The following is a 19,834-nucleotide window of genomic DNA, read 5'->3' as shown; positions in this document are numbered from 1 at the left end:
CAACCACATAACTATTCTAACCTAGTCCAATCTTCAATATGCTATAAATACGACATATTTTGTATTCCGGCACTTGGCAACAGGTAGATTATTCTTGTCATTTGTATCTCTTTCTCTATTTTGCCGACTCCCATTTCCCCTGAAATTCATTATTTTCGGTTGCATTTAGCGACCCTTCCCAGAGGGTTGAACTAGACATCTGGGCGCCCCTGAATTCCCACTGGATCGCTTTGCTCGTCTGTAAATTGCCAACTTGCGCCTGTTAAATTCTATCAAACGTTACTAAAGTAAAGCCCTTCTTAGACATTGCAGTTCCGCTTAAATCTAGATTCAATGCATCATATAACGCCCGAGGGGGAGTGGTGTAGGAACTGGACCACTCTCGTTTTAGTTGGAGAGAGATTTTGAACAGGAGAAAAGTACACTGAAATAACTATTGAGCGTGCAGTCGACTGGATGAGGAATATAAGCCTCCGCCCCACCCTTTGCTCGCCACTTCCTTGGCGTCTGAGTAAACTTTATTACGAGGGGCCAAAATTCCTCTGGGATCCGCGGAGGAAGGAACTGCAGATAAACCGCACCGAGTAATTAGCACGGCGTTTTAAGGCGGGCAGCTTTGCAAATCCCCAGCGAACACATCTGCTAAGTGATAGCCGAGCAGTGGAAGCCATTTATCACAAACGTACGTGAGCAGCTCACACCCGGCGCTGATGGACAGGGGCCACTGAGTAGGATTCAGACATGGGCCAGGTTGGACCTCCCTTGCCGCACTGATCGTATCAACACAATCACTTTCTCCGGCGGCTCAGGGAGACGTTTGGCTGCTCGGGTGAGGTGCAGGTTTGAGAAACACATACACACGCACACACACATTCCCAGCTTGGCAGGGGTGCGGTTAGAAGCGCTCAGCTTGCCGAGAGCAGGAGGGGGTATGAATTCTTGCAGCTGTCCACGGTGCTGAAGCATTGAAGCCGGGGTGTGCGGTCGAAAAGGAGAAGGAGCTCCTCTTCCTACGTCCTGTGGAGCGGCCGTTGAGCCCCATTCAGAAGGATGTTGATGGGAAATGACTGGAGACAGAGAGGACGAGCTTTGTCAGAAAGCGCTCAATATAGTAACCGAACTCTGCTTTAAAGGGCTGGTGGAACACGAAAGCTGTCTGGATTTTTCCTACTATCTCCGGGATCGAGGCCGACCACGCCACACAGATTCAGGTACACCGTTGTTTCCTATTTGCTTAGAGTTAGAAATGAAAGTGGGGCAAATTCTTATCTCGCTGCACGTGCGAATGAATACGTGAACCCTTGAATTATGAATGTATTCAACTGTTAGGAATGTCCACGTATACCACCAGGCCCCACTCTGTGAATTCTCTCAGAGACAAGTGAGAGCGAATGACAGGAAAATATTATTTAGGTGATGAATTAGTTCACTGAATCTCGGCATTTAGAATCGCAGCACCCGAGGAGAGAAATTGCAATTCCCATCTGGGTTGATCTCTAATTAAGCAACAGACTTGACCGAGTGACTACCACTAAGTGTTGCTTTATAAAGTTTATAGGTTGTGAACTAGGGGACAGTTACCGGCAGATGCTGGTTGAGTTGAAATTTAACAGAATTATCTGAAGTTACTTATTATCGTGGAATCGAAGGAGTAAATATAAAATAATAAAATCTAGCGTCCAAATTCACTGGAGGAAAGTAGCATTCGAAACACTGTAGAAATGGTGCCAAAAATGTAGGTCATTCACTGACGCATGGCTCCAATTACTAATCGTTTTAAAACTACCCCTATCCTATCCAGGCTGAGAGTGAGAAGAAATCATTGGTTGTGTTTTAAATTGGTTGTGCTTTCGGATGGAAAGGCATGATAATAATGCACTGCTGCTATCATTAACCCTGTTTAACTGCGACCATGTCAAACTGGCTTTGCCATACCTGCTGTTGCCGTTTTTTTTCAAACATCCTACCCCAGACTCACAGGCCGCTGCCGAGTCTTCAGACGTAATCGATAGTCGAGTGGTTTAAATAAAAATTCCACCAGGCATGTTGTGTTGTTTTACAAACTAGAAGAGTGGCTGGATCCTCGCCCAGACAAGAGGGAGAGTCAACTGCGGGAAATGCAATAAATTTAAATTCCAAAGTTGGAGCCAAAACTATTCACTGTGTGCATTCATTTACGTTTTACAGCTATATTCAATGTTAAACCAGCCTTGATTTATTCGTGAACACGAGTTTTAGTATTAATTTAATTACAGCTTTATACATGGTCACCACCCCCTATTATTTGGCAGTTTGATTTTCCTAACCTGCATATCACAGGAAAAAAAATGTTACTGATATGAATGACAAATCAACATCTTAGTTATTACTTTATGTGATAATCGAGTTTCTGCATTTCGAGGGAAAGCTGGTTTATTACAATAGGCTCTGAACTTGAAACCCTTTATGCTGTATGTAGAATTGCATTGACATGAAATATATAGAATTTGTTATGTAAGTATAATCAATCATCCCTTGAAGTTAAATGATTTTTGCTTTCTGCGAGTGTAGTCATTTTCTTTTTGGTAAATTGTACACAATAAATGCATCATTATAGCAACAGTAAATGCTTTAGGGTGAGGAATTGGATGATGAGAGCTTTTATTGCCTTACTTTCAATTCTGGCATCCAGCTTTGAATCCAGCTCAGAAATATTAAATTAAATTAATCTGCGTCATTGGTAACCCGCTTCCTGGTTGGGGCTGGTGAAAATTACATAATTACTTCAGTCAGGATACACTCGCACTAATTTGTCACGAATATATCAGGACATGATTAGAATTGTTGGCTTATGAATTAAAGAAAAGAATCATTGATGCAGCAGGGCTTTTTTTTATTGTTCAAGTATTTTGCTGGCAAAGTATAAGCTCATGCAAGTGATACTTTAGTAATCTTGAGTGCTTTGCCTGCAAAAGCAGTGGAAGCAGATTCTAAGGCAACTTTAAAATACAATACAATAACTACTTATATAGCACATTTAGTGTAACAACATTTCCCATGATTCAATTGCAGGGGCAGTAAGCACAATTAATGTCACTGAATCTCATAAGGAGTTATGAAGTCAGAAAACAAAAAAAGCTGTCAGTGTTAGGTTAAAATAATGTATTAAAGGAGGTTAGTGAGGTAGAGCCAGTGAGGTATACGAGGGTATTCCAGAGCTTGTGTCTCCAACGACTAATTGAATATGTATTTGGGAGGAGAATTGCATAGTGCAATGGCGAAAGTGCAAGGAAGTGGGACTTTTGACTAGTTCTTTCAAAATACAATGGGCTGGATGGCTACCTTCTGTGTTGCCTCATTCTATTTAGGAATGGGCTCCTGGCTGTTTACAATTTTACACATAATGCATTTTCTTTTTGAAGCTGGACATTACTCATGCCCATGAGGTTTCTTTACTCAATAGCATTGAGACTGATTCTTGTATCTGCTTCTGCTGCTTATGCTGTTTATGCTAGCTTCTCACCTGTGTCTTCAGGATTTTGTGCCTTATGAACTGAATTGATTTTGATGATCTCCCATGATAAAGTTAATCTTTTCCTCATTGGACTTAATCTGTGTCACTTCTGGACTTTAGTTTCTTTCATTATCTGAATGGTAAAGTCAAATAATCTTTTGACAGTAATAAATCCAAATCATCCACAATTCCAATAACTGTCTGTTATGAATTCTGAATTCAAAGCTCCACATTCACATTTTTCTCTAGATCTGTAGACCCTAAGGAAATACACTTTGGCATTCTGTGGACGCTAAACTCTTCAGTATATCCTGCTTCTTCAAGAATTGTATTTCTTCTAAGATTAAAGTAGTTGTCTGAAGCTTACAGAATTTCAACAAAATGTCCATTATTTCTTTTGTGCTTGGTGAGGTATAAACTTATTAGCTTTCAGTCCAGTTGAACACAAAAGTATATTTACTTGTTAAGTTTCTATTTGATGTCTAGTTTGAAAGCAATTCATAACTTTAAGAACTGGTTTCTCCAAGATGTCCAATTCTGAGTCTTATTTAGCCCAACTATCAAATGAAACATTCCTAACAATATTATTTTTTGTTGCAATGTCTTCAAAATTGATCATTTATTTTCCTCATTTAAAGGTTTTTGATTCTGATTACCTCAATGTTGCCAAATGTGCTTATGTTAGTTGATTTCAAGTGTACAATTTAGGGATACTGCTACCAGATGCTGTTATAATAGGTTTTTCCACACTGATGCAGTCAAAATAATGGCTTTGCAACATTCCAATAATGTGACCCTTTTTAAACTTAGTTTTATGCCATTGATTTCTTTTATTGTAGTGATTTGTGGTGCCTGCCATAAGCATGGCAGAGCACACTCTGACCTGTAAGTGTTTCAATTACTTCCTGGCATTCTCAGCCCGTGTGTGTGTGTGTGTGTGTGTGTGTGTGTGTGTTTTTTTAAGTTTCAACCCTTCCCCACCAGAAATTAATATGTTACTCATGAATCCCCCAATGGCCTGACTAAAATCTGAATTATGGATTATGACTATAGTTTAGCAGCAACTGATGAAATCTGTAAATGCCAAGTGTGATTAGTCTTTCAGCTCCATGTAGCTGCTAACTTACACTTGTTTCTGTATGACACTTGCTAGGACTGAAATGCTTTCTTGTTGAATTTTGCCATCAGTTGTTCTTCTGCAGGTTTTTGAATGCTCAACCTGTTGAAAGCCAGCTTAAGAATCCTTCTTAAAGTTATGTCTGAAGATTTCTCTGAAGGACACTGGAAATTGTGCCACAGCTCATTATGTCACATGATGGTTGGTTGCCACCGTCCTCCTGTGAAAGATATGGCAAGTCAACTTTTTGCCATGATCTCCCTTCAAGGTTTGAATCTACAGAGTTTGATTGTTCTAATGTGGTAGAGGAAAACCACTTGATAGTTTACTATAAAGAGGCTCTCGTCTCAAACAACGTGTAGCTTATGGTGTAATAGCAAGCAGATATATGTTACACTGATAAAGTAGACATTGCTAGTAAGATAATGAGGGAGACCTGTATTAGCTTGAAACTGCAGCAAGTAGTTAAGAAGGCAAATGGAATTTTGGCCTTTATTGCCAGGGGATTGTAGTTTAAAAACAGGAAAGACTTGGTGCAAGTCTGCAGGGTATTGGTAAGGACACAGACGGAGTACTGTGTACAATCTTTGATCCTGTATTTTAAAAGTTATAAATGGATAATGGAGGTAGTTCTGTAGAGATTTGCTAGGCTGATTCCTGGAATGAAGGAATTATTTTATCAAGGAAAGCTAGACATTTTCAATTCTACTTAATATTCCATACGGTCCCTGAAAGCTCCACCCGAGTCACACTGAAAATGAATTCAAAAGCTGTTCTACATTGTCAGAAGTGCTTAATTTACAGGGTGCACAAGAATGCTGAGTAGCATGATGAGGTGATTCCATGTTATGATGCACTGGTTTGAGAATATGGTATTTATTTTATTGATTGCTGCCTTAGAAGGACTGGTTTTGGGCAGTGCTGAGTCAGGTTTTACTCTTCTAGTTAGGTAAGTTTCTGACATTAAGTTGTTCATTTGCCTGTGTCGATTGGAAGTGACCAAAAGATTCAATTTGTAAAGGTAGACAGAAACACACACTGGGGCCAAATCTTCGGTGGAACTAACATTACTTGTCATTAAAGGTGATCTTCGATAGGAATTTGGATTTAGACCAATCCTTCCCAACTTCAACTTTAGAGTTAAAGTCAGATTCAGACAATAGCTTTAAGTCAGTTACATGAGCCTAATTAAAACAGACAGTTGAATGATAATGACAGTTAACTTCCAAGCACCTGAAATTTCTTGTCCTTTTGAGGTACCAATTACTCTGGCTAATAAGTGACTTCAAGAAAATTCATAAAAACAAAGGATTTCTTTCACGACAGAGCCAATAAGAAGCATGACTAATGTCAATGGAGACTGCCTGAGTGAAACAAAAGCCAGGTGGGTGTAGCTGGGAATTTAGAGCAAAGTGGGAATTTTGTGCAGGGAGGAACAGAAGTGTTTTATCTAAGGTTTAGTGCATGAAGTAGAGCCTCTACAGTGAGAGTTGAGTGTAAGATGCTAAAAAATGCAGGCCGAGTGGCTTACTGACAACGAAACCAGCATGTGGGTAACATCACAGACCATACTTGTGATGTAAGCATAAGGGGAGCAGCTGATTAATAAATGGGATTGGTGAACATTTCTAGTCTTGAAAGTAAACATCAGCTTTAAAGACTGTGTTTATATCTCTAATCTTTTTCTTCTCCCGTTTCTTAAAAATATCTTATTAAGTGTAACATTGATAATGTTTACACATTAAAATTATAATAAAGTGTAAAGATCAGGGAAACTGAAGTAATTTTTTAAAGAGTTAAATCAAATGCCATAGTGATAGCTTCAAAGGTGATGTGTTGTTGGTGCAGCATGTGGGAGCTGATTGACCCAAGGTGACTTAGTGCAAAAACTTTTGCATTGAGGATTTGAAGTTCAAAAAATTTTGGATTTGAGTTCAGGAGCTGGAGTTCAATCAGCACACATTGACCCACATCCCAGGGATGGTGAAAGTTATCTGGATACTTTGCTACAGGAGGTACCACATAGATTAGACTAGGCAATTGAAATTTTATCTGCGATCAGGAACAGGATGGTGGGATGCAGATGAGGTGGATCTGAAAGCTTAAGGTGACATGTTCTCAGAGTTTTGACCCTGCAATTATCCAACCGACACAAGGTTCTTCCAAGGAGTGTGGATGAAAGTAGGGACTGCAGAGATAATGAGTGTGCTGATCACAACACCATGGTAAAGGTAACCACTCAAACTGAGGGAGGAAATAGGAATATAGTCATGGCAGGGAACAGCATAATTAGGAGGACAGATTCTGTCCTCTTTAACTGCGTGTGTAAGTCCTATGGCTATAATGTGTACTAGTGCCAAGGTTAGGGACATCACCTCAGGACTGGAGAGGAGTACAGTAGCAATAAATTATCTTAGATGGAATCCATATGGGTGGAGCTAAGAAAAAAAAGGGGAAGAAGACACTGGGGGGAGAAATCTGTAACCCCCTATCAGCTGAACTGATTTGGTAGGAGAAATTAGGAGAAAATTAGTACATGCAAGTAAGATTACATTAATCCTCGGTGACTTTATTTTCATTTAGATTGGGAAAGTAAGATTGGTTGGGATAGCCACAAGAAAAAATCATAGTCTATTTGGGACAATTTCTGACAATGATGTTTTGTGGGTCCAATGAGGGATCAAGCTGTTTTGAATCTGGTAATGTGTAATGGTGTGTATTTAATAAATTATCTCACATTAAAATATATCCTAGAAAACAGTAAACATAACAAGGTTTAGCATTCAATTTGAGAGGGAGAAATTTAGGTCAGAAACATTTATGCTAAACTTTAAAAAAATGAATAGGGGCAGAGTTATTTGGAGTAAACTGGGAAAGGAGTTTAGTAGCAAAGACAGTTCAGATAGAGATTTTCAAAAAAGCTCATGACTCACAAGGAAGGAAGTATATAATGTGGGCAAGATTAGTGGTAAATTGGAAGATTGGGAAGTATGAAAGTGAACAGAATGTGGCCAAGCAAAAGGGAAAACATAAACCTTGACGATAAGTTTGCGAATAACATCAAGATGGATAGCAAGAGATTTTTAAATACATAAAATGAAAGAAAGAGGCTACAGTGAGTGTTAGATAACAAAGTGTGGAACTGGATGAACACAGCAGGCCAAGCAGCATCTCAGGAGTACAAAAGCTGCCGTTTCGGGCGTAGACCCTTCAACAGAGAGGGGGATGGGGAGAGGGTTCTGGAATAAATAGGGAGAGAGGGGGAGGCGGACCGAAGATGGAGAGAAAAGAAGATAGGTGGAGAGGAGAGTATAGGTGGGGAGGTAGGGAGGGGATAGGTCAGTCCAGGGAAGGCGGACAGGTCAAAGAGTTGGAATGAGGTTAGTAGGTAGGAAATGGAGGTGTGGCTTGAGATGGGAGGAAGGGATGGGTGAGAGGAAGAACAGGTCAGGGAGGCAGAGACAGGCTGGATTGGTTTTGGGATGCAGTGGGGGGAGGCGATGAGCTGGGCTGGTTGTGTGATGCCGTGGGGGGAGGGGACGAACTGGGTTGGTTGTGGGATGTGGTGGGGAAAGGGGAGATTTTGAAGCTGGTGAAGCCCACATTCATACCATTGGGCTGCAGGGTTCCCAAGCGGAATATGAGTTGCTGTTCCTGAAACCTTCAGGTGGCATCCTTGTGGCACTGCAGGAGGCCCATAATGGACATGTCATCTGAAGAATGGGAGTGGGAGTTAAAATGGTTCGCGACTGGGAGGTGCAGTTGTTTATTGCGAACCGAGTAGAGGTGTTCCGCAAAGCGGTCCCCAAGCCTCCGCTTGATTTCCCCAATGCAGAGGAAGCCACACCGGATACAATGGATACAGTATACCACATTGGCGGATGTGCAGGTGAGCCTCTGCTTAATATGGAAAGTCATCTTGGGGCCTGGGATGGGGGTGAGGGAGGAGGCATGGGGGCAAGTGTAGCACTTCCTGCGGTTGCAGGCGAAGGTGCCGGGTTTGGTGGGGTTGGACGGCAGTTTGGAGCGAACAAGGGAGTCGAGGAGAAAGTCATCTCTCCGGAAGGCAGACAAGGGTGGGGATGGAAAAATGTCTTAGGCTGTGGGGTCGGATTGTAGATGGCGGAAGTGTCGGAGGATGATGCCTTGTCTCCGGAGGTTGGTGGGGTGGTGTGTGAGAACAAGGGGGATCCTCTTTGGGCGGTTGTGGCGGGGGTGGGGTGTGAGGGATGTGTTGCGGGAAATGTGGGAGACGCGGTCAAGGGCGTTCTCGACCACTGCGGGGGGAAAGTTGCGGTCCTTGAAGAACTTGGACATCTGGGATGTGCGGGAGTGGAATGCCTCATCCTGGGAGCAGAAGCGGCAGAGGCGGAGGAATTGGGAATAGGGGATAGAATTTTTGCAGGATGGTGGGTGGGAGGAGGTGTATTCTAGGTAGCTGTGGGAGTCGGTGGTCTTGAAATGGACATCAGTTACAAGCTGGTTGCCTGAGATGGAGACTGAGAGGTCCAGGAAGGTGAGGGATGTGTTGGACATGGCCCAGGTGAACTTGAGGTTGGGTGGAAGGTGTTGGTGAAGTGGATAAACTGTTTGAGCTCCTCTTGGGAGCAAGAGGCGGTGCCGATACAGTCATCAATGTAACAGAGGAAGAGGTGGGGTTTGTGGCCTGTGTAGGTGCAGAAGAGGGACTGTTCCACGTGCCCTAAAAAGAGGCAGGCATAGCTGGGGCCCATGCGGGTGCCCATGGCCACCCCCTTTGTCTGTAGGAAGTGGGAGGAATCGAAAGAGAAGTTGTTGAGGGTGAGGACGTGTTCGGCTCGGCGGATGAGGGTGTCGGTGGAGGGGGACTGGTTGGGCCTGCGGGACAGGAACAGGCAGACGGCCTTGAGGCCATCTGCATGAGGAGCACAGGTGTATAGGGACTGGACGTCCATGGTGAAAATGAGGTGTTGGGGGCCAGGGAATTGGAAGTTCTGGAGGAGGTGGAGGGCGTGGGTGGTGTCACGGACGTAGGTAGGGAGTTCCTGGACCAAAGGGGAGAAAATGGAGTCCAGATAGGTGGAGATGAGTTTGGTGGGTCAGGAACAGGCTGTGACAATGTGTCGACCAGGTCAGGCAGGTTTGTGGATTTTGGGAAGGAGATAGAAACGGGCCGTGCGGGGTTGGGGAATAATGAGGTTGGAGGCTGTGGGTGGGAGGCCCCCTGAGGTGATGAGGTCATGAATGGTGTTGGAGATGATGGTTCGGTGCTTGGGGGAGGGTGCATGATCAAGTGGTCGGTAGGAGGAGGTGTCGGAGAGATGGCGTTTGGCCTCGGCGATGTAGAGGTCAGTGCGCCATACTACCACTGCGCCACCCTTGTCTGCGGGTTTGCTGGTGAGGTTGGGGTTGGAGCGGAGGGAGCAGAGGGCTGTCCGTTCTGCAGGGGAGAGGTTGGAATGGGTGAGAGGGGTGGAGAGGTAGTGGCGGTTAATGTCTCAACGGCAGATGGAGATGAAGAGGTCGAGGGAGGGTAGGAGGCCTGGGGGTGGTGTCCAGGAGGAGGACCTGTGTTGGAGGTCTGTGAAGGGGTCAGTGCACGGAGGGTTAGGCGAGGAACTCCTTTGGTCCAGGAACTCCCTACCTACGTCCGTGACACCACCCACGCCCTCCACCTCCTCGAGAACTTCCAATTCCCTGGCCCCTAACACCTCATTTTCACCATGGACGTCCAGTCCCTATACACCTGTATTCCTCATGCAGATGACCTCAAGGTCCTCTGCTTCTTCCTGTCCCGCAGGCCCGACCAGTCCCCCTCCACTGACACCCTCATCCGCCGAGCCGAACATGTCCTCACCCTCAACAACTTCTCTTTCGATTCCTCCCACTTCCTACAGACAAAGGGGGTGGCCATGGGCACCCGCATGGGCTCCAGCTATGCCTGCCTCTTTTTAGGTTACGTGGAACAGTCCCTCTTCCGCACCTACACAGGCCCCAAACCCCACCTCTTCCTCCGTTACATTGATGACTGTATCGGCACCACCTCTTGCTTCCCAGAGGAGCTCGAACAGTTCATCCACTTCACCAACACCTTCCACCCCAACCTCAAGTTCACCTGGGCCATGTCCAACACATCCCTCACCTTCCCGGACCTCTCAGTCTCCATCTCAGGCAACCAGCTCATTACTGATGTCGATTTCAAGCCTACTGACTCCCACAGCTACCTAGAATACACCTCCTCCCACCCACCATCCTGCAAAAATTCCATCCCCTATTCCCAATTCCTCCGCCTCTGCCGCATCTGCTCCCAGGATGAGGCATTCCACTCCCGCACATCCCAGATGTCCAAGTTCTTCAAGGACTGCAAAATTCCCCCCGCAGTGGTCGAGAACGCCCTTGACCGCGTCTCCCTCATTCCCCACAACACATCCCTCACACCCCGCCCCCGCCACAACCGCCCAAACAGGATCCCCCTTGTTCTCACACACCACCCCACCAACCTTCGGATACAACCCATCATCCTCCGACACATCCGCCATCTACAATCTGACCCCACCACCCAAGACATTTTTTCCATCCCCACCCTTGTCTGCTTTCCGGAGAGACGACTCTCTCCTCGACTCCCTTGTTCGCTCCACACTGCCCTCCAACCCCACCACACCCAGCACCTTGCCCTGCAACCGCAGGAAGTGCTACACTTGCCCCCATACCTCCTTCCTCACCCCATCCCAGCCCCCAAGGTAACTTCCCATATTAAGCAGAGGCTCACCTGCACATCCGCCAATATGGTGTACTGTATCCATTGTATCCGGTGTGGCTTCCTCTACATTGGGGAAACCAAGCGGAGGCTTGGGGACCGCTTTGCAGAACACCTCCGCTCGGTTCGCAATAAACAACTGCACCTCCTAGTCACAAACCATTTCCACTTCCCCTCCCATTCTTCAGATGACATGTCCATTATGGGCCTCCTGCAGTGCCACATGGATGCCACCCGAAGGTTTCAGGAACAGCAACTCATATTCCGCTTGGGAACCCTGCAGCCCAATGGTATCAATGTGGACTTTACCAGCTTCGAAATCTCCCCTTCCCCCACCGCATCCCACAACCAGCCCAGCTCATCGTCTCCCCCAACTGCATCCCAAAGCCAGCCCATCCTGTCTCCGATCCTCTAACCTGTTCTCCCTCTCACCCATCCCTTCCTCCCATCTCAAGCTGCACCTCCATTTCCTACCTACTAACCTCATTGCACCTCCTTGACCTGTCCGTCTTCCCTGTACTGACCTATCCTGTCCCTACCTCCCCACCTATACTCTCCTCTCCACCTATCTTCTTTTCTCTCCATCTTCGGTCCGCCTACCCCTGTCTCCCTATTTATTCCAGAACCCACTCCCCATCCGCCTCTCTGGTGAAGGGCCTGCGCCCGAAACGTCAGCTTTTGTGCTCCTGAGATGCTGCTTGGCCTGCTGTGTTCATCCAGCTCCACACTTTGTTATCTTGGATTCTCCAGCATCTGCAGATCCCATTATCTCTGATACAGTGAGTGTTAGTTCCTTAGAGAATAAAACTCACAAAATACTAATGGGGAAGCAGAAATGCAGCCAAGTTGAATACTTTGCATCAGATAAATACTATGTATTTTTATTTCTGTGCTTTTGAAAATTATCGATGGAAATGTGGCAGAACTGTTTTAAAAGCAGCATTTTAAAGGATTTCTTCATGTTTTGAAAAGCAAATAACCTGTCATTTTTCAAAGAGTCCCTATAGTGTTGAAACAGGCCCTTCAGCCCAACAAGTCCACACCAACCCTCAGAGCATCTCACCCAGGCCCATCCCCTTATAACCCACCTAATCTACACATCCCTGAACACTATGGGCAATTTAGCATGGCCAATCCACCCAGCCTGCATATCTTTAGACTGTGGGATGAAACCAGAGCACCTGGAGGAAACCCATGCAGACATGGGGAGAATGTGCAAACTCCACACAGACAATCACATAGAGGTGGAATTGAACCTGGGTCCCTAGTGCTGTGAGGCAGCAGTGCTAACCACTGAGACACTGTGCTGTGGCAAAAACTATCTAAATATCTGTTTGAACAATCAATAATAGAGATGGTTACAACTGAATCGAAGCTGAAGAGTTCTGTGTACAGGTGCAACTAGACAGCTATCAGAAGGTGATGGATTAATGACCAATTATCAATGGCAAAAGCCTTTTGCCTGCCAACAACTGTGTGATTTGCTCTCAGGTAACTGAACAGTTCGGGCTGGGAACAAAATAGAGAGAGTGGGTTGCTCTCAATAGGTCCAGAAGCTGTCTCTGCGTTCCCTGTTGTCAAAACTCACTTTCAACCTGAAGAAAACCAGTTCACCTTTCCCTCAGCAGTTGTTGTAAGCTGTGACTCTTCACTGATAAGTTAAAACCCCTTTATAAGCAAATCAACCCCCTTATGTTTCTTGCAAACCAGTGAAAACATCCCAAGACAACTGAAAAACAACATTCTGACTAGCAAATCCTGTGAGTCGTGACAATATGTATTCATGGTAGAAGTGACATATAGCATTCCAGAAATACTAAATAATCAAAGGACAAATTGGGGGGGTAATTAGATGCAATAACTATCACTGCAGAAACAGTATCAGGGAAATTAATGGAACTAAAAGCCAATAAATAAGCTTGGACCTGATGGGGTGCAAACTAAGTTATTAAAGGAACTAGCTACAGAGCTAATGTAGCTAGGCTGCTACATTACTGGATGCACTGGTAGTAATCTTCAAAGATTCCTAATATCCTGGAAAGTCCCGGAGGATTAGAAAACTGCCAATGTGACACCCTTCTTCAAGTAGGCTAGGAGACAAAACACATATAAGTACAGAGCAGTAAGTTTAACATTCGTTATTAACAGTGACAGAATTGGGATAAGGAATGTATTTTCAGGATGGCAACCTGTAGCTAGTGGAATGCCACAGGGATCAGAGCCGGACTAAAATTACTTATAATATACGTTAATACTTAGATGAAGGAAGTAAGTGTACTATAGTGAAGTTTGCAGATGACCATGATAGGGAGGAAGTCCAGTGGTGAGTCTGAGAGAAGGACTACAGGAAGCTGCAGCACAGTGTTTGCGGGTGGGGGCTCCTCATGTATAAATTACTATAAGCTAGAATGCAAGTTCAACAGGTAATAGGGAATGCAGATGATCCTTGGCTATTATGTCAAAGGGAATGGAATGTAAGAATAGGAATGCTTGTTAATACTATACAAGACACAACTCGACTAAGACTAGAATACTGTCAACTGTTTGAATTGTGAACTCATATCTAAGAAATGATACATTGGCATTGGAGGCAGTCCAGTGAAGATTCATCAGGTTGGTCCAAGTTGTGGAGGAATTTTGTTGAGGGAAAGTCGAATAGTTTGTGCAAATTGGAGGTTAGAATAAGAGGCAACCTTATTGAAACAAATAAGATACTTAGCAGGCTTGATAAAGTAGACAGAGAGCTTTCCCCTTTTGAAAGTGTGTACAACCAGAGAATATGATCAACCATATTAGACAGAGATGTGGAGGAATTTGTTCATCCAGAGGTGGTGAATCTGTGGAATTCTTTACCAGAGTGGGCAGTAGAGCCTAGTCTGCTAAGTGTATATTTCAGGCTGAAATAGGCAGATTTAAATTGGTGAAGGTATCAAGGATTATGGGGAAAAGACAGGAAAGTGGAGTTGGCGATTATCAGATCAGGCATCATTTCATTGAGTGGTGCAGCAGACTAGGGGGGCCAAATGGCCTACTTCTGCTGCTACATTCTCTGGTCTTGTGTTCCCTATGGTGACAAATTGCCTTCTTGAACTGCTGCAATCCACATGATGTAGGTACAGCCAGGGTGCTGTTGAGGAATGTGTTCTAGGATTGTGACTCAGCAATGATGAAAGAAGAAAGAATAGAGGGTCCTATCAAGATGATGTGTGACTTGGAAGGGAGTGTCCAGCAGTGCTGTTCCCATGCATAATTTGGCCTTGATCATCCACAAAGCAAAGGTTGCAGCTTTAGAAAGTTGCGCCAAAGAATCTTTGGTGAGTTATTGAATTCCATGTTTTAGATGGTATATACCATAGTCACAACGTGCAGTGTTGGAGGAAAGGGGTGTTAAAGTGATACGTGGAATGCTAGTCAAACAAACATCTGTCCTCGGTAGTGTTGGATTTCTTAACTGTTGTCGGTGCTGCAATCATCCAGGCAACTGCAGCATATTCCATCTTGACTTTCACTTTGTAGATGGCAGAAAAGTTTTAGAAAAACATAGTGAAGGAAGAATATTAAGGTATTCAGCATCCTTGTCAGTGGTGAGTCACCAGGCATGGGTGAAATTTATCACAGCCTGTGGAAGGATGAATTGATGGAAGCACTGACCATCATTTTCTAATCCACTCTGGCTACAGCAATGGCCACTGTGGTTTGTTAACGTTGCACTATCTTTTTAAAAAGGAAGGACAGGTTTTTGTGGTACGGTGGCAGTAACCTTACGTCTGGACCAGGAGGCCTGCAGTTTGGTTACATCTGCTCCATTGGTGCATAATAATACCTCTAAACAGGTTAATTAGACTACCTAAAATGGGAGGATGACACAGTCTGAGTAATTACAGACCAATCAGTTTAACCTTAGTTATCAGGAAAAGTTTTGACAGGATATATTATCATTTAGAAAGGCAAAGATTAGTCACTGATAAACAGCATAGATTTTTTGAGGGCAGTTTGTGTCTTACTAGTATGACTTAATTATCCTTAATTGACCCCAAGAAGGGTCAGTAGGGAGGAGCATGAGATAACAAGGTGTTGAGTTGGATGTACACAGCAGGCCAAGCAGCATCATAGGTGCAGGAAGGCTGACATTTCAGGCCTAGACCTTTCATCAGAAATGGGGGAGGGGAAGGAGGTTCTGAAATAAATAGGGAGGGGGGAGGCGGAGGGAAGATGGATAGAGGAGAAGATAGGTGGAGAGGAGACAGACAAGTTAAAGAGGCAGGGATGGAGCCAGTAAAGGTGAGTGTAGGTGGGGAGGTAGGGAGCAGATAGGTCAGTCCAGGGAGGACAGACAGGGAAAGGGGGCAGGATGAGGTTAGTAGGTAGGAGATGGGGGTGGGGCATGAGGTAGGAAGAGAGTATAGGTGGAAGGACAGGTTAGAGCGACAGGTATGACGTGGGCTGGTTTTGGGATGCAGTAGGGGAAGGGGAGATTTTGAAGCTGGTGAAGTCCACATTGATACCATATGGCTGCAGGGTTCCCAAGTGGAATATGAGTTGCTGTTCCTGCAACCTTCGGGTGGCATCATTGTGGCACTGCAGGAGGCCCATGTCGTCTGCAGAATGGGAAGGGGAGCACGTTTGTTTTAGTTGATGCGAATTTTAGCAAAACCTTTTTAGAGCAAATAGACATGACCTATATTCCCTCAGCAGATAAGTCTATAAAAGGAGCATAGATTTAAAATAGTTCTGCAGGGGTTAGCAATTATTGTGATAGTTTTCTTTTCTTCCATTTCATCCATTTCAGTCATATCCCAACTAGAGAAACTGAGATTGTCCTCAAGACAAAATTAAAGAAAGTTTTATAAAACCAGATGCAAATTGAAAGGGCTCAACAGACTTAATTAAGAACATCTGTAATAATAAGAGGGTCAGTAATCGCAAGGAACTGATTTAAAATAATGGAAAGAGAACTTGAAAGTAGATGAGGAGAATTGGTTTTACATAACCAGCATAATTTATCTAGAATGCACTGCCTGATAGAATGGTGTAAACAGATCCACTCAAAGGGAGTTGGGCAAATACTTGAAAAGATAATGGGCTGAATCTCAACAGGTCCTGAATGACCTAGGCTATGCTGAGTAATCCGGGAGAATCACAGAGGAAGTTGAGTGAGGCCTTTCCAAATATAGGTAAACTACAGTTATAGGGAATATAACTATAACTATATATAACTATATAACATATAGTTATGTTTTCCAACAGATTTCCAAACGTTGGGATGCATTTCTTGCTACAGAATGGCAAGATTAACAAAAATTATTGCTTGTTAGCATTCTCATAAACACCATTAATTTGCAGCTTCCTTTGCACATGAAGTCTGAAGAAAGACAACTATTTTCTTCCACCAATTGCTGTAAGTTGTTGCCCTTAAGAGAATATGTAGTTGGTGTGCTAATCATGCAATGCCTTTTTTGAGAAAAATGAAGGAAACTAGAGAAATCAAAGAATTAAATGTCCTGGTGAAATGATGCTTTAGTGAACCTATGGGCTCAGCCATTGGACTATTTCTCAGTAGTTTTTCCCTCTACCCTAAAACCATTTGTTTTCTTGTTTGTCTCTGTCTTAATGTTTTAAAAAGGGATGAGAGATTTAACTTGTAGGGCCACATGTTGATAGTCGATGGGGATATCAAGAACTGCAGATGCTGGAGTCAGACAACACAGTGTGGAGCTGGAGGAAAACAGCAGGCCAGGCAGCATTAGAGGAGCAATAAAGTTGATGTTTTGAGTCGGAGGGGAGGGGGAAAGGAGCTGGGAAATAAATAGAGATGAAGGGTGGGTTGAGGAATGTAGATGAGATGGTGATAGGTGAGTGCAGGTAGGGAGTGGTGAGGATTAGTCAGTGGGATGGGTGGGGCAGATAGGTGGGAGAGAAGATGGACAGGTTATGTCAGGTCAAGGAGGCAGGGATGAGGGGAAGGGAGGGACATGGGATGAGGCCAGGGATGGGGAGATTTTAAAATTGGTGAATTCCATGTTTAGGTCAAAGTGCTGAAGGCTCCTAAGACGGAATATAAGGTGTTGCTCCTCCAGTGTGTGGGTGGTGTCACTGTGACACTGGAGGAGGCCTAGAATGGACACATCATGAAGGGAGTGGGAGTGGGAGGGGGTGTTAAAATGGTTTCATCAGAAGTTTTGTCATTTGTTGCAGATGCTCTACAAAATGGCCTGAGTCTACATTTGTTCTCACCCACACAGAGGAGGCCATATTAGGAGCAGTGGACACAGTGTATTAAATGTCCTGGTGAAATGATGCTTTAGTGAACCTCTGGGCTCAGCCATTGGACTATTTCTCAGTAGTTTTTCCTTCTACCCTCAATCCATTTGTTTTCTTGTTTGTCTCTGTCTTAGTGTTTTAAAGGGGGATGAGAGATTTAACTTGTAGGGCCACATGTTGATAGTCAATGGGGATATCAAGTTGGCTGATGTATAGGCGAACCCCTGTCGGATATGAAAGGTTTGTTTTGGGCCTTGAATGTAGGTGAAGGGGGGTGGGGGGGGGGGAGTTGTAGAAGTAGGTGTAGGATTTCCTGCAGTTGCAGGTAAAGGTGCCGGGGTGGTGGGGATAGTGGGGAGCGCAGAGTGGATGAGGGAGTCACGAAAAAAGAGTGGTCCCTACAAAAGGCAGATAAGGGTGGGGAGGGAAATATATCTTTGGTTGATGGGTCGGATTGTAGATGGTCTAGTCAATAGTTGTTTACTGATTTACAATAAACAGTAGTTCTTGGAAAGTAGAGGAATCTGTTCAATGTTTTCTGTTAACTTAATTCCTGCAGACGCATAAATCATGGACTTTGCTTTGAATAAATCATTAACGCCTGTGGTGACCCCACGAGTAGTTGGGCATGAGAATCAACATACTTTACCAAGTGGACCATAACATGGCAATTGTAAATACTTCTAATCATGCCACTGCTGGACCATTGGTACCCGCAGGTAGAAGATTTCTTGAAGCCAAGATGAGCTTGCATACTGGCACTGCAGTGTCATCCTGTCAATGAATTGAATTTGTGATCCGTGATACACTTTGAAATGGTCTCTTGTAGGCTATCAAATGTCACTTGCTGAGGTAAATGCATTTCAGGATGCATAGTGGAAAAATGTTCGCACCAGCAAAAACCAACAGAATTACCGGTGCTGGAAATCAGAAACAAAAACATAAATTCCAAAATTCAGAAAATCAGGAACAAAAACAAAAATTTCAGCAGGCCTGACAGCATCTGTGGAGACAGATCAGAGTTAATGTTTTCGGTTCAGTGTCTCTTCTTCAGAGCTGTTCTGAATGAAGTGATGAGTTTTTCCAGCAATTTCTGTTTTTGTTTGTTGTTGTATGCTTTTGATTTTAGCTTTCAGATTGTGTAATCTTGCATTTTCAGAACATACTGTGTTAATGGTTCTAAAAGCTTTGGATCACCTTATACTATTGACCTGGTGTGTGAGATTAACAATATGAAGGGCTTGGTTAGGCTCTGAAATTTTCCTTTTGTTTGGTTAAATCCTCAAGTAATGCATTTTTTTGTTGTCCAGAAAAGTTTTTCATAACTTCTAGGCCAATAAAAAACTTTATCACTAACTCAATTAACCTGTCTGAATTCCTCTGTAGAATAGTTATACTTGGGCAGTACAACATCAGTAAAAGCCTGTTGATCCTGCAGTTGGACTAGGATGAGTGTGAAACAAGTCAGCATCACTAGTCCGGCAGATTGGGAAAGCAGAGTTGCATGGGATTCAGGACATGAATAAGGATAAGATTCTTCTGGTCTATAATCTACGTTGACTTAAAGAGGAACCAGTCAGAGTGGTAGTGGAATGGAGAGAACTTGGGGTTAAACAATAAAAATCTGAGGGATAGTCCCGATATCAAGCTTAGTTGGAGCAGCAGCTAAACTCCACAAGGAACCCTACTGGAATTCAAAGCCTAATGAAATGACATGAGTGCAAGGCAGTGAGCTGTTCAGTAGATTGTAGGTAAATTTTTGTCCCATTTGAAGCCACGTAAGGGAAGGTAAGAGTTCCATCTTCTTCTTTCGAAAACATTTATTTTCCACTTGGCTTAAATTATGACGAAATATTTTTAAACTAAATGTATGGTAGGCACCATTTGAGAAATCCTGGACACACTTGGCAGTCTGGGTGACCACATTGGCAGAAAGTACCACCATTTTGGTCAACTGGGTTTTGAGGTTTGAGAGTCTTCTCCCAGTCAATACATTTTCCACTTTGGAAAATGGTGAGAATGATGGTTTCCATGGGAAGTTACCCTCCCAATATTAGCTCTCTCTGTCAAAGATCAACAAGGACACTATATAAGAGTTAACATAGCACACTGGTGCATTTTGAAGAACCAGCTGATACATATTCCCAATTGTCACTTTCTTACCTGAGTGCCATTCTAAATAATCTCCGAGCTAGATGCAAATTCATTATCAATCAACGTTGTTAAT

General features: G+C 43.9%; 1 protein-coding gene across 2 annotated transcripts in view; it reads left to right on the top strand.

Annotated features, from left to right (window-relative positions):
• Nucleotides 1-217: 217 nt before the first annotated feature.
• syt9b (synaptotagmin IXb) overlaps nucleotides 218-19,834 on the top strand; it is a 98,268-nt gene continuing 78,651 nt past the window's right edge. The window contains exon 1 of one of the 2 annotated variants that reach the window (XR_007248972.2): nucleotides 218-1,211. Coding sequence is in view for 1 of the 2 variants with exons in the window: in XM_048545115.2 (XP_048401072.1) it covers nucleotides 1,064-1,211 (148 nt within the window). In the remaining variant the exon portion in view is untranslated. The remainder of the gene's footprint in view (nucleotides 1,212-19,834) is intronic. The other variant, XM_048545115.2, reaches the window with a different exon arrangement.

This window comes from Stegostoma tigrinum, chromosome 17, assembly GCF_030684315.1.
Source record: "Stegostoma tigrinum isolate sSteTig4 chromosome 17, sSteTig4.hap1, whole genome shotgun sequence".
Taxonomy (NCBI): domain Eukaryota; kingdom Metazoa; phylum Chordata; class Chondrichthyes; order Orectolobiformes; family Stegostomatidae; genus Stegostoma; species Stegostoma tigrinum.
Note: the sequence above shows the minus strand (reverse complement) of the source record. Positions and strands in the feature narration are given on the sequence as shown.